This window comes from Pteropus vampyrus, unplaced genomic scaffold (assembly GCF_000151845.1).
Source record: "Pteropus vampyrus isolate Shadow unplaced genomic scaffold, Pvam_2.0 Scaffold4, whole genome shotgun sequence".
Lineage (NCBI taxonomy): Eukaryota > Metazoa > Chordata > Mammalia > Chiroptera > Pteropodidae > Pteropus > Pteropus vampyrus.
In genome coordinates, this window is record NW_011888785.1 from 10,563,616 (window position 1) to 10,578,865 (window position 15,250).

Genomic DNA, 15,250 nt, shown 5'->3' on the forward strand with positions numbered 1-15,250 from the left:
TTCTAACATCATAGCCAATGCCAATAAGAAAATTAAATGCAATGAGTATTTTTATTTATACAGCTGTCTGTATTCATAATAGTTTCATATACATTTATAAAACAGAATTCCCCAACTCTGAAAATCAAAAGTATGGAAATATTTTATTAGTTATTTTATTATAATAGATCATACTTATGAATGTATACAATATTTACTATTAAAATACAAGTAGTTTGTCAAATGTTTAAACATATAATAATGAATTAAAGCTTGGAAAAATTAGGGATGGTATTAAAACTTGGAATTCCATGTAGAAACAACATTCACTAAACTACATGTACTTTTATAGTTTTAGAGTTTTCTGGTTCTCTCCTTAAAAATGGCTTTCGTTATTTCTGGTATGTTAAGCTATATGGCCCACAATTCCAGTATAAAAACAAAAATCATATATATTAAGTTGATTTATTTATGTGGGTAGGTATGTAAAATCTTCACCGTGGTTCCATTCTAGTCCTAAATCTTTAGATGTGCTTTATGTCCTACTATCGGATTATTCTACCAAATTAAGTGAAATTAATTCTAAAACAAGCAATATAATTACAGAGTAGTGGCTCTTAATTCTGGTTTCATAGTATGCTCCTCATGGGATATTTTAAAAATACCAACAGATATCAATGTCCAGACCTCATTCCTACATTCCTAAGAGATTCAGATTTTACTCTGTAGCCCCTCCCAGTCATGTAATTTTTTTTTTTTTTGTAAAGTTCTCAGATGCTTTTGAAGAGCAGCCAAATTTGAGAATCAATCACAAAAAGGTTTAAACACTGGTTTGGAGTCAGACCACCTGACTTCTACTTCTACCTAGGCCTAACTGCATGACCCAGGAAAATGGTGATCCTTGTTTCCTGATCTGTAAAATGGGAATAACTATTGTTATGACAACTACAAAATATATATATTTATATATATATAAAAGGACTAGGATAGTGCCTTAAACACAGTAAGGTCTCAATAAATATTACTATAATAGTAGACAAATCATTCTTAATTTGCAAATTAAAAAAGGTGAACTATTCAGAACTTAAATGTCTATACCTGTTCCACTCTCTCTTGGCAGAGAGAGTAACAGAAATGTCATTTTTAATAGATCTGCACAATCTAACTTTATTCAGGTACATGAAGATACGGTTTTGTGTCTGGTGGGAAGCAGAGTGATACTTGGAGTATCAGATTCGCTGGTTTATGGCTGCCTAGCATGAACTCTGCCTTGAGTTCATGTCATAAGAATTTCATAAGTATTCACACTGAATTGATACCAATTTATAAATTAAGCAAATAAATTACAGTTGCTCCTTGTTCCTGGGCACTCATCTAAGTACAATGCTTCTTCCACAAACATAATCCTGATATGCAAAACAACATTGGTTATTTTTGTCTCTAAATCTGACTTGGAGTTGCTGGATTTGCTAACTACTTACTCTAAACCTGACTATCTGACATAGCAGTTAAAAATGAAAGCAAATCACTTTATTGAAGACAGACCTCAAACCAAAATATAGAATAAAATCATGATTCTTAGAAATCGCAATGGGAAAACTATTGAAAATAAATTTCAGATTACACAGAATATTTTATATCTTGAAAGCAATGAAAGTAAGGATCTCAAGATGATGATTCTGATACAATCTTATTTTTCATATTCTTGAACTTTTTAAATGGAAAAATTTCCAGGGCCAACAGTTTTCAAAAAACTGAAACATTGTTCATCTGCCCCTAAAGTATCCTACAGGGTGAAAAGGAATGAACACTTATAATAAAAGTTTAACTGTAATTTTAAATGCTCACTTAAATATTTAACGAGCACTTAACTATATGCAAAATAGAAGGCAAACAAAATGCTATAAAAGTCTTGTATTAGATAAAACTCAGTACTTCCTCTTTTTTCCTCCACTTCTTGCTAAATGGAAATGGTATTAAAACATCTTCAGGCAAAAAGCAACATGGAACAGTAAGTTTATCATTATATTCACCGAAAAGCATGTTCCTTCTTTCATACTCGCTGCTTACTAATGGTGGTAATCATTTCCTACGTGTTCCAAGCTGGAACTTTGTTAGAACTTTGCCTTTGTCCTCACCTGCCTTCTCCTCCCTCACCTCGTACATCTGATCAGACACCAAATGCTGCTGCTTCTCCTTCCATCCCTTTCTTCCAGTTCCTCTGCCTCTGCTACCCTTCCTTGTCTTTGCCCTGCCCCTGTGGTTTCCCAATGGAGGTGCACAAAACGATCTGCCGACATGCAGGGAGAAAATATTAGAACATTCATACATATTTATTTTCTATCCTTAAAAATAAGAAAGGAAGTTGTATTACCACATATTTAGTTTGTGGGCTGAATTACACACATATATAACTTAGAAATACATGAATTTCTATTAGAGGCGCAGATTAAAAATTGCTGAAAAAGATGTGTAATAAATCAAGTTTGGAGACCACAGGACTAGACTACTAAAATAGCATCTTATCTTGTCCTCCTGCTGTCTCCCTCCACTTCTGTAGTTCCACCTGAGTTATGGTCTTTAAAGATAAAGCTAGTCATGTCCTAGAGCTGACAAAAAGATCTTTGCTTGATTATTCATTTCTCTTAGCAAGGTCTACAAGGCCCTTTATAAAACAGTGGCCTTGCTCCCTCTCCACTCTCACTGCTTTCTACTTCCCACCATTCACCCCTATGCTCCAGCCACACAATTTCTTACTGTTCTCCATATACCAGGCCCTTTCACAGGTGAATGCCTGTATAAAGGCTATTCTTCCTGTAAAGGCAGCAAAAAGTAGTATGAAGTTCCTATAGAAGATCTTTGTTGGAAACTAGACTGCAAAAAATTTACGAAAGTTACTTCTTTTCTCAGATCCTCAGATTCCCCACTCTTAAAATAATGACAGTATCCTTACTCATAGGACTGTAGTAATATTACAGGAGATAACAAAGATAAAATCACCTGAGCATATTTAGTCACCATAACAATCCTATGAGGCAAGTACCATACTTATTCCTAATTTACAGGTGAGGAAATTGAGCTACAGAGAGGCTGAGTAACTTGCCCAAGGACACATAATTAGGAAGTGGTAGAGCAAGGATTTAACCTGGCTGCTCTACCACAGTCAGATCAGCGTTCATTACTGTTATGCTATCTGCTTAAGTTTTGATCTATCTCAACTCTAGTGTCCTCCTCATTAGAGATATGAAGAGGTAACTAGGTGATCAAGTCCCTTTCAATATAACATTCTATGCTTCTAATGAAAGTCTTACAGTTCAGGTAACAGTTGCATTGGGCCTGCCTTCTGTTAGACTCAGAGACACAGTGTAAACACTGGCCTCTACGCATCGACATTTTTTCTTAGAGGAACACAAAGATAATGGGGAGAAAATAATTCAATAAATCCCTCTTTCCTCTAGCCTGGTTAATAATCCATTTTCTCCCCAGTCATGATCAGAATAGGAGATAATATGGGTTTTAGCAAAATTACTTCCTTTCCCCTAATTTCAACAGGAAATTTGAATTTCATGGCGTCTTTCCCACCAAAGGCATATCACTAAGTTAGAATAATCTTTGCTTGGCTATATTGCTCTTATATTGTCTCCTTTTTTGGTGGTGATGTATATGTGTGGGGGAGATTATTACGCTCTTCTTAAACATTCAAAAGCCTAACACTTATAATATAACATCTTAAAAAGATGCTAATGTTTTCAACACAGCTACAAAAATATATCCTTAAAGAATGTATGTGCCATGAAAAAAGATCTTAAAGGATATATTTTTGTAGCTGTGTTGAAAATTTTAGTATCTTTTTAAGATGTTAAAATGTCCACTCCATGCTAGACATTACTCTATTTCTGAGGATAAAGCGATAAGCAAAATAAAGTTACTTGATAAATATCTAACCACTATGCTGTACACCTTAAACTAATATAAAATAACACTGAATGTCAACTTGAATTAAAAAACAAAAAGTTACCTGGTCTTGCTGGAGCTTATATTCTGGTAAATAGACAATGGGAGATTAAGTGGAAGCTCTATGTGGCCATGTTAATGAATTTTGGTTTGCTTCTATTCTAGACACTGGGTTGTACCAGTTAGAACTGAGTTGTATACTTATTTGTTTTAAAGTATGAATGGTAACTCATCCAGAGCTAGCACAGCATCGGCCATTAGTACAATTGTGAACATTTTCTAAAAGAGGAGGAAAAGGCATTGAGCAGGTGTTTTCTATGTGCTGTTAAAATAGGAATATATCTAATTTTAGATGTTTTCCTGAAAAAGAGAAATGGGAAAGATGACCTTAGAGACATAACTCTAGAACATACCAGTTTTTTTTTTTTAAACAGCAGATACTATTTATTTAAAATAAACTTATTGGGACAACATTGGTTAATAACATTACATATGTTTCAAGTGTACATTTCTATAATACATAATCTATATATTGCATTGTGTGTTCACCACTCAAAGTCTAGTCTCCTCTGTCATCATATATTTGACCCCCTTTACCCTCTTCAACCTCCACCCACCGCCCCCTTTCCCTCTGGGAACCACCATACTGTTGTCTGTGTTTATGCATTTGTTTGTTTTGTTTGCTCCTTTGTTGCTTTAGAACAGATGAGTTTTAACCTGTGGGATGAGTCCTTTCTTGGAACTATATCTTGACACATTTTATAATTTTACCACCAAGAAGTTCTTCTAGGATAATAAGCATCTTAGAACCACATGGGGTGAATCATTTGATAGAGAAACAGATTCAGGCTCGAAAGCAAGGATTTGGTGTGGTGGCTAAAAGAATTATATCCAACATATCTACTGTCACAATATAAAATACAAAAAGAAAAGTATTACAAAATCGTGGCTGGTTAGGCTATTTAGGAGATTGAGGTTAAAGTATGGTAAGGATAAAGGTCAACAAGGACTGAGAAATGGAGTCCAAGAGATAAATGCAAATAGAGTTGAAATGTATGTAGAAAGAAACAATAAGATGTCAAAAAGTCACTTTCTAAAGTCTGCCTCAGTCAGTTCTAGACTCTGAAAAGACAATACTTTTTCCCCCTGCAACTAAGGGCTGCTCAGTCCTAACACTCAAAGTTTAGAAATATTAATATTTTAAGTTAAGTTACAGTATGAATTAAATAGGCTTTTATGCATTGGCCTTGGGAAACTCCATCCACATAACATACATTGTTCCTGTGGGAAAATATAGTTTAAGTTTCAAGTAACCAATGTATGGACTCTTGGAATACAACTCTCGGTAGTTGGCCTGAGTAGAACGGTTGAGTTGACTTCATGATTAGAATAATCAGTGTTTCCACTCTATCTTGCAAAATTGCAGAATTTTATAACAACTGTCTAAGTGAACTGTGCCAAAGATCAACTATAAGTGGCAGACTGAAGTCTAGATTTTGTGGCTTGCCCAGTATAAGTTTGGCTACCATCAAGGAATGCTGGCACAGCTGCTAAAAGAACTAATATTTTGATGCTGCCATCTGTATTATATAAATGACTATTTTTCTCCCTTTCATTTTGGGCATGATAATGTGGAAAAATTTAGGCTAACTCTTATGGTATATTCTGAGGATGTCAAGATGACAGCTCTCATTCTGGATCCCTGAATTCTCCACACAGACCATAATGTAGGATCTGAGGCAGTCATTAGATTAGTTAACTGGGCAACTTTACACATGTGACCAGGATGGACGCCTTCAGTCTTTTGGTCACTGGAAAAACCTTAAAAAAAAAAACTCACAGAAAACAAAACCTGAAAATAGTCTCTTCCTGGCTGGACCTTTCTCAATAGAGTGTTATCGTCCTGGCATTGCAACTGAAATAGTCAAAGAAAAAACCAATAGACTAATCAACTAAAATTCTTTTAGATGTCTCAAATTACACGATTCAAGGAAAAGGAAGAGGCAGAAATAATGTGAGCAAAGTCAGGAAAAGAATAAGTGTTTAAAAGATGAATATTAGAAGAATAATCAGCTCCTCAGCACATCTCCCATTAGAGTACATATTCATACTGGCTATCCCTCACCCCTCCTGTGCACACCTATTCCAGCAACTAAAGATGTCTGAATCAGCTATTCTATCACAGAACACATTTCTCTATAGCAACTACAGAATATATAGGCACTCCAAATCGATCCCAGTTGACTACAAAATTACAGTAATAATCATTTTTTCACAGTTAATAATGCAAACCTGTTAGAAATCCATAACTTCTACTTTTTTCTTTACTGGAAACATAAAGAATCAAAAGACCAATTTATGCTTTATTGCGAAAAAATGCAAATTATAAGGTAGAATCGGTATCTTAAAAAAACAGAATTTATACTGTACATAGAAAAGTAATGAGTCAGAAACTATATAGTTCGAATGATACATGTAAGTTTCAGAAACTACAACACTGACAACTCCCTCTTTTGTACCTTTAGAATTCAGAACATATATGTATCAGTGTATTATTTATTTATATTACTATTACTCCCTATTAGACTAGATATTCCTTATAAACAGATATCACATCTTGTCCATTTCTATTTCTCCACCCTCTAGTAAGTATCTAACATACAGTAGATATTCAACTAATATTTCTTAAATAAACTAGAAGTACTAATTCAGTTGAAATATGTAAAACACCACTCCTGATCCTAAAATACATATGTATGTGTGTATATATACATAAATAAAAGAGATGCTATTTTAAGTTTCTCTTCACAAAGATGGTAGTTGATCTGTACAAGAAACAGAAACTTCACGTTTTAATAGGTCACACATTTTCCCAGGGAACAGTAATATCAGCCTGATCTTCATCGTAAAGCAATGTTTCAAACCTAAATATGGTAGATACTATGGGAGATACATTAAGAAACTCAAGTCACGAGGTCTTAAATCTGAAACTGAAGTAGTCCCGTAGAAAACAGAAAAATGTCTTAAATGATTCTGAGATCTCCATAATTTCTAAAGAGATTTTTAAAATAAATCACTATTAGCCATACCCAACAACACATAGTGAGTTTTTACTAGGTACCAAGGGTTGTGCTAAGCCCTTTGCCACAATATTTCATTTAACCCCAGGAATGATATGAGGTAGGTATTATCACTCAATTGTACTAAGAAATATATTTTTTAACTATTAGGAAAAAACTATTTGCCTTAGAGATGATCAGAACCAATGTTCTCATTTTGTATTTTTTAAAAAATCCAAAAAGAACAGAAGAAAGAAAAGACATTTGTGTTATCAGGTGGATGACTAGTATGGAATAAAAGGGCATAGAGGAAAACACATGAAGACAGGCAATCTTAGGAAAAGGTCTAATTTGTCTAAGAATTCAGATTACACAATCTCAAAAAGACATCTGCATTCCCATGTTCACTGTAGCATTATTCACAACAGCGAAGATGTGGAACGACCTAAGTGTCCACTGACAGATGAATGGATAAAGAAAATATACAATAGAATATTATTCATTCACAAAAAAGGAGGAAACCCTGCCATTTGCAACAACATGGATAGACCTTGAGGGCATTATGTTAAGTGAAATAAGTCACACAGAGAACTGTATGATCTCATTTATATGTGAAATCTTAAAAACACTGAACTCATAGAAACAGAGTAGGGAGGTGGCTGCCAGGGGCTGAGGAAATGGGTGGATGTTGGTTGAGGGTACAAACTTTCAGTTTTAAGATAAATGAGTTCTGGGGATCTAATGCACAGCATGTTGACTGCAGTTAACAATACTGTGTTGTATACTTGCAAGCTGCTATGAGAGTAGAGCTTTTATGCTCTCATGGTAGCAACAACAAAATGGTAATTATGAGGTGATAAATGTGTTAATCAACCTTATGTGGTAAACATTTCAAAGTATATACAGGTATCAAGTCATCACATTGTACATCTTAAACTTACACGATGTTCTATGTCAATTAAATCTTAATAAAACTGGAAAAAAATTTCAAATTATTAGATAATTGACAGAATTAGGCCAGAGAGGGAAGTTTTGGCTAAGTTGTTGAGAAAAAGTAAATAGTTTGCATTTTTCCTGAAGAGCCTGGGGAGCTAACAGGGATTAATAATGATGATTATTTCTACCACAGCAGCTACCATTTATTGAATCCTTGAGAATTAATGCAAGTTTTATGCCCAAAACTTTATAGGACTCAAATCCATTTCTGTGTGTCGCAGCCAGTGAGGATCTTAAATCTGATATTTTAGTGTCGAAAAGACCTTGCAGGAGAGTGACATGAATATACCTTCTCATTATAAAACATTATAAATCTTCAGGAAAAAGATATTAAAAGCATATACTATTTTAAACTTAGAATCTAAGTGAATACCTCTTTTGAACTGCAGAAACCACACATTTATCTGCCTCATGGAATACAGTGACTTAGAAGCCCTGAAGGCAATCTCACAACCAGTTAACCAGAATGGAACTCGTCTGTCAGCTTAATACATTTCTTTTTTGGTTCAGTGTCTTTCAATTATCCACAGTATTAAACTTAGAAGCAAACAAAACTCCAGAATTAACTGCCTCAACCTACTATCACTGTTATTTTTACTTTTCATTTTAAACCAATTACTAATAAGCAGCAAAAGTAGTCAATCTGCAATGCACTTCTCTCTTCTACTGGTATAACAAAGAATACGGGTTTTGGAATCGATCAGAACTGTTTGGCCACTTATCACCCGTGTGGCCCCAAACAAGTTACTATTATTTAACATTTCCATTTACCTTCAAAACAAACGTTCCTACCACAAGCAAGGCGTTTTCTTGTTTGTTTTACTGAGAAACATTCATAGTAAAATGATGTGAGGGAGGGACTAAAGGTATTCGCTCTGGTAGGATGCCTCAGTGAAATGAAAGTTTCCTAGTCTGACGTTCTACAAAATAGAGACTCCCCACTTATGAGAAGCAAAGAGATGCCTAAGGTACCATAAGGTGTGCCTTCAACACACCTTAATGGTGTAAGGGCGTTCACAGGCTTTCAATAATGAAGGGGTGAAAAGAAAGGGGAGAACTGTTGAGATCCACTCACAGAAATAGGAACAGAGGACAAAATCCAAAGTAGCTTCCACGTACACCACAGCAGAGAGTTAGGCATAATGATGAACAAAAGAAACCAGACACAAAAGAATCCACACTATACCATTCCATTTCTATGAAATTCAGTAACAGAGGAAAACTAGTTTATGGTGATAGAAATTAGAATAGTGTTTACTTCCAGGTAGGGAGGGGAAGGATACTGCCTGTGAAGTGAGGTGAGGGAGCATTCTGGGGTGCTAAAAATGTTCTGTATATTGATCTAGGTAGTGGTTTCATTGACTGCATACACATGTAAAAATTACTGGGCTGAGCACTTAAGATCTAGGTACTTTACGTGTAAAAATTCTCCCAAATAAAACAAATTAAGGGGCGTGGGGGTCAAATCAGGACATGGACCTATGATCTATTTCTCTATGGTGAGAAGCAGTAAATGTGTTATAAAAAAAGTTCAGTGTTTCTTTGAAAGTAGCTGGGAAGGTGGGAGCTGGGCAATCTTCGTTGCCTTCTGTGTCTAGGTCTAAGGTGGCCAGAAACTGAAAAAAGAGAGTGGTGGTTGCCACGGGCCCGACACCAGGACAGGAAAACACAGGGAACAAGAGCAACAAAAATCCCAGAGGTTCTGCCCTCTTACTTGTGTTTAATAATTGATGTATATACCATAATATAATCCCTGATGTCCTATAGGTACTCATTAAACTTTATCTACTTGGTTAAAAATATACTCATTGATCCAACAGCAGTTTTAGAAATCACTTCCTCCCAAATCGATTTGATTATGAAATCTAACTTTAGGCATGTGAAATATAAACTCTACCATAACCATCTTTAGTTCTGGAAGATACCAAGGAAAAACCTGTGTGTTATGTGATGTGAAGCTGTACACACTCTATTTCATAGCTTTCATTAGCTCTTAGAACCATGCGCTGTGCTTCTCTGACACATTTATGGAAGATGTTTGTAAGAGTCACAAAGAAGGGGGTATATGAAACCAATGAACAAACAAACCTAGATTAACCAGTCCTTTACAATCCCACTGTTCAACAAAAGAAAAAAAAGATGATGTAATGATCTAAGACAAAGAAAGTAAAATGAGCAAGGCCCTACGACAAACCCTCTAAGTGGATGATTTCATTCTTACCTTTATCACGATCATAGAGTAGATCTTCTGTGGAGCAAGGGCTGCCATCCTGGGATTCCGGGGGGCAGAAGGGAGAGACGCAGGGGGAATGACTGCTGCAGCTGCTGCTGCGCTCTTGGACAGAGGGGGTCTGAGTGTCGATGCTGCGAGTGCTGCTGCTCCGGTAGTGAGCCGGCAGTGGGGCTCTCCGACCGTCCGGTATATCCAATGGCTGGAAGAGGAATCACCATTAAACATGCGAACGGCAGTGCACACATCTGATTCATACAGAGAACACGTGGCACTTCCTTTGACTTCATATTCTATTACTAGCATCACCATAATTGATTCTTCAGAGAATAAAGATATCAATCTTGCGCCCTAAGTTCATTTCTGCCATGTTACCTTTATTGAAGGAAAAATTTATTTTAAATCCCAAAACGGTTAGGTTTTAAAATACTAAGGATAAATTGTCTTAAAAACTCCCTAATTGTCTGTCCTTATTCGTAGGTTAGCACTTCCCATGATACTCTTCGAGGACAGGGGCTTCTTTTAATACTGTAACCGCTAACACCAAGCACTGTGTCTGACACACAGACATCCAATAGATATATGCTGAATGAATTCACCGACCTGCTCAAGAAATCACTTTGACTTGCTAGTAAAAAAAGTGAAATCTCATATTCACAGGTATGAAAGTTTGTTCGTTCTTTCTTAAGTCTGACAGCTAGAAACCCAAAATCTCTAATAAAATGAGTTTTATTCTATTAGCATTCAATGAAGGACATTAACATAACTCAGAACAATTCTACTAATGTGGTATCCACCTGAGAAGGACTACTACTAATTTTGTCAGTGCCAATGCACTGTTCTGAGTGGCATGAAAAAGAAATAGACACGAAACTATAATCACAGAATCATATATTTTGAATCTGATAAGACCTTAAAGCTCATTAGTCTAATGTCTTCACAAATAAAGGACCTATATAGTTCAGAGCACGTGGTGACATGGCTAATTAAATGGCATCAGAGCTTCTGCACTAGTAAACTCTTTCTGCTCTGCTTCTGCTGTAAGGATAGCTCTTACTCCATTTTCCTCATCTGTGTGCCAAAAAAGGTCAAAAAATAAAATTCTATATACGTAAAATATTTTGTTATTGTGTAGACAACACTGTAATGCTAGGAAAAAGAATCAGTTTACTCTAAATTTTATTTACAACTTATTTTCACTATTTATTGCTCTTACTCTGAGCTTTGTCGTTTCAGAATTTTTAGAAACACTGTCAGAGAGAAAATGGAATAAGAAAATGAGGCAAGGTTCAAAATGTATTTTTCCCCTTACAACAAACAACTTAAGTGACTTTACTGAAATAAAAACTTCATTTATGCAAAACTATGCCATCTTCACAACCTGACAATGACTACTCTACTGTAGGAGAATACATTATAAAATTTTAGTTCATTTTGTAAATCAATTGAAAAAGTAAAACTTTTAATTTAGGAAAGAAATATTCTTAAAGAAATATTAAGTTTTTGGTCAAATGCTAAGAAAATGTTACTTTATTTTTTACAACTTTTTCTCTTATTTAACTAAATTTAGGTTTTAATTACGACTCTACTAAGTAATCTCAGAAGGAACAATGAATAAATCATTGGTGCAGTTTTTTTTTTTTTTTGAACAAGACTGTATGATGTTCAGTATAAGATGTGTGAGGTTCTCAGGGCAACCCATAAAGAAATATCATTTTAGAAAATATATTTGAGAGTTTCATGACAAGAGATATTTCTTAAAACTTAGATATGTTTAAATCAATAAAAATGTTACTGTATTAAAAGTGTCAATATTGGCATCAGGAAAAGAATAATGTACCAATTGGTAGCTAAAAAAGTTTTTAAGAATTAGAGCTATCTTTTAGTCATGTCTTATTTGATAAACACAATCTTTCTGTATTCACATTTCTTAATCTGTAACTGGTAATATATGTCAATTTCCTTAACCAACTTTTGTTCTCTTTGGGAAGGGGGTTATAAGAATTAGAAGAATGAAACGGACTTCAGAAATCTATATATTTACATAAAATAATAATGGGAAATACAAAGGCTTAGAACATTGATATATTTAACAAGACAAGACAGTTTTCTTTTTTTAGCTACTGGAAGATTCCTTACTGGTGACATTTTAATTTATTAAAACTGAGGCACACTTAATCATAAATCTAAAAATTCTAAACATTAATATTTTAGTTATAAGTGTGGTTACCCCAGAATAACTTTAAAATGGCTACTATGAAATTAGAATATGACTTATTTAAAAGCAGAGCTGTTAGCAAGCTTTATATTCTAGCAGTTATGCTTTCCCGTTCTAAAGGAATCAGAAAATGTATGACTGATTTTCTCATCCTCAAAAAATTAGACGAATTTCACTTCCTTATATTACTGTTCTTAAATATTACTTAATGTAAATAAGGAAACATTTTAACTGTAAATAGCTAAGAGATGGCATAATTTCCAAATGGTTCTCTTATAGCATAAATAAATATAAAATAAAAATTTAACAGGAAATGTCCAGGGAGAGTAAAAAGGCACAGCATTTGGGAGGGTAATTTTAGCAATATTTATCAAAATTTAAAATGTACAAATCCTTTGACCCAGAAATTTCACTGCCAGGAAATTGTTTGCAAGAGTACAATGTTTTCTAAAGCACTTCTTGTGATGACAAAAAAATCTGAAAACAATCCAAAAACTCATCAATAGAGGACTTCTAAATTATGGTACATCCATATGATGATTCACTATATATCAGCATACACACACACACAACCACATAACATATCGGGTAAGATATACAGGAAACTATAAATAATGCTCATATCTGCTAAGCAATACTGAGAGTGGAAAGGAAGTTTTATTTTTTTATTTTATAAATGTAAAATTGAACAGATTGGATTTTGAGATTAACTCTAAGTAAGTTATAAAATCTACATATTATTAGATATCAGATAAATATTTGACATAAATTAAATATTTTAGTTCCAAAAAAATTTTTGAGATAATTAAGTCAAAGGCTACTTGATGTTTTCTTCTGTTGAGTATAGCTTTAAAATGTGGTCAAATACAGGTTAACAGGTAGTACTGTCTAGATTTCTTTTCTGGAATATAGGTATTTATAAAGTATTTCTGATTAGTTTAAAAAGAATTAAAGACCTAAATACAAGAGAAAGCTAAAAAAACAAAAGAATAAATCACTGTGTCCTTAGATTAGGCAATGGTTTCTTAGATATGTCTCCAAAAGTACTAATAGCAAAAAGGAAATCAGACTTTATCAAAACTAAAAATGTGCTTCAAAGAACATCATTAAGAAAGTGAAAAGGCAACTCAAAGGATTGGGAGATATTTTCCAATAATATAACTAAAAAGGGACTTTCATCAGAAAATAAAGAACTTTTACAATTTGATAATAAAAATACAAATAAACCAATTTTAAAGTAGGGCAAGGAATATAAACAATTTTCCAAAGAAGATACACAAATGGCCAACAGCACATGAAAAGCTGCTTCATATCATTAGCCATCAGTAAATGTCTAGCAACACCATGATGAGAAACCACTGCATGCCCACCAGGACGGCTATACTCAAAGAGACAGATGGAGAAATTCGAACCGTCATATACTGCTGGTGGGAATGTAAAAGAGTGTGCAGTGCAATCACTTCGGAAAACAGTCAGGCAGTTTCTCAGAAGGTTAAACAGAGTTACCACACCAGCAATTCCACTCCATCCCAAGAGAGATGAAAACATTCTGTTTGCACAAAAACTACATATAAATTTCAGGGCAGCATTATTCATAATAGCCCAAAAGTAAAAACAATACAAATGTTCAGCAACTGATGACTGAATAAATAAGATCCGTACACAATCGAGTGTTATTTGGTAATAAAAATGAAGTATTTACACATGTTAAAACATAGGTGAAACTTAAAAACATTATGCTAAGTGAAAAAAGCCAGTTACAAAAGGCCATATGTTGCATGATTCCATTTCTATAAAATGTCTAGAACAGGCAAATCCGTAGACAGAGAAGGTAGATTAGTGGTTGCCTAGGGCTGGGGCCACTGGAGGAAAATTGAGGGGTGACTGCTAAAGGGTATGGAGTTTTTTTGAGGGTGATGAAAACGCTGTAAAATCAATTGTGATGGTTGTAAAACTCTGTGAAGATATTAAAAGCCACTCAACTGTACACTTTAAACAGGTAAATTGTACGGTATGTGAATTATACTAATAAAGCTGTTATCAAAAAAAGAGCTTTGAGACAGTTCACAATATTAAAGAAAAAAGAGGATTCGAACATCCCATGTAACCTTACCTTGGACACTTCCTCCTTCCCATTATTTTCTTTAATGAATACCTTTTCTAACTCAGGACTTATTCCTTCTACATTGCAGGGCACACGTGAAACAGACGATTTTGGCACTGATATATTTGACAGAGGCATAGGGACGGATCTTGATCCTGCAGCCTACAAAACAAAAGACAAGATGGTATCAAATTATTTGTGGTTGAAGAAATCAAAACTAAAGAGCATGGTAAATTTGAAAATAGAAACTCAAATGAGCAGAGTTATTTGGACATTTCAAATACAATATAAATTCAGATATACATACATAAATTCAAGTTCTAAAGTAAGGAAGTACAGTAAAAATCAGAGTCAAAACAATCCGTTATACAAGTGTATACATATAGTTATATAATGTGTACACTTTTCCAGGAGAATGGCAGACAGAATCTTCTGCACTGTTTAACTTTTTTCTCTTTTTTATTTTTACTGAAAAAGCATAGTTGAAACTGTGTAAGTTCAGCGTATCATGTGATGCTATGATATAGCTCTGTGTGTTTCCAACACTGTGACAATTACCTCCAAGACTTTTTCATTTCCATTTTTTCAATCATTTAAGAAAACCTTTTGGATTACTAAGTAATATGGCGACAATACCATGTTAAATTCAACAACACTCACTTAGCTATTAGGTTGTTTTCAGAAGTCCCTTGGAAGAGTTCTCAAAAATT

General features: G+C 34.3%; 1 protein-coding gene across 5 annotated transcripts in view; it reads right to left on the reverse strand.

The window, feature by feature from the left end:
• Positions 1-15,250, reverse strand: part of GLCCI1 (glucocorticoid induced 1) — a 93,949-nt gene that overhangs the window by 6,783 nt on the left and 71,916 nt on the right. For all 5 annotated transcript variants that reach the window (XM_023532983.1, XM_011364621.2, XM_023532980.1 and 2 more), the window contains 2 exons: positions 14,550-14,702; positions 10,210-10,420 (listed from right to left, as the gene is read on the reverse strand). In XM_023532983.1, the coding sequence (XP_023388751.1) occupies positions 10,210-10,420; positions 14,550-14,702 (364 nt within the window). The remainder of the gene's footprint in view (positions 1-10,209; positions 10,421-14,549; positions 14,703-15,250) is intronic.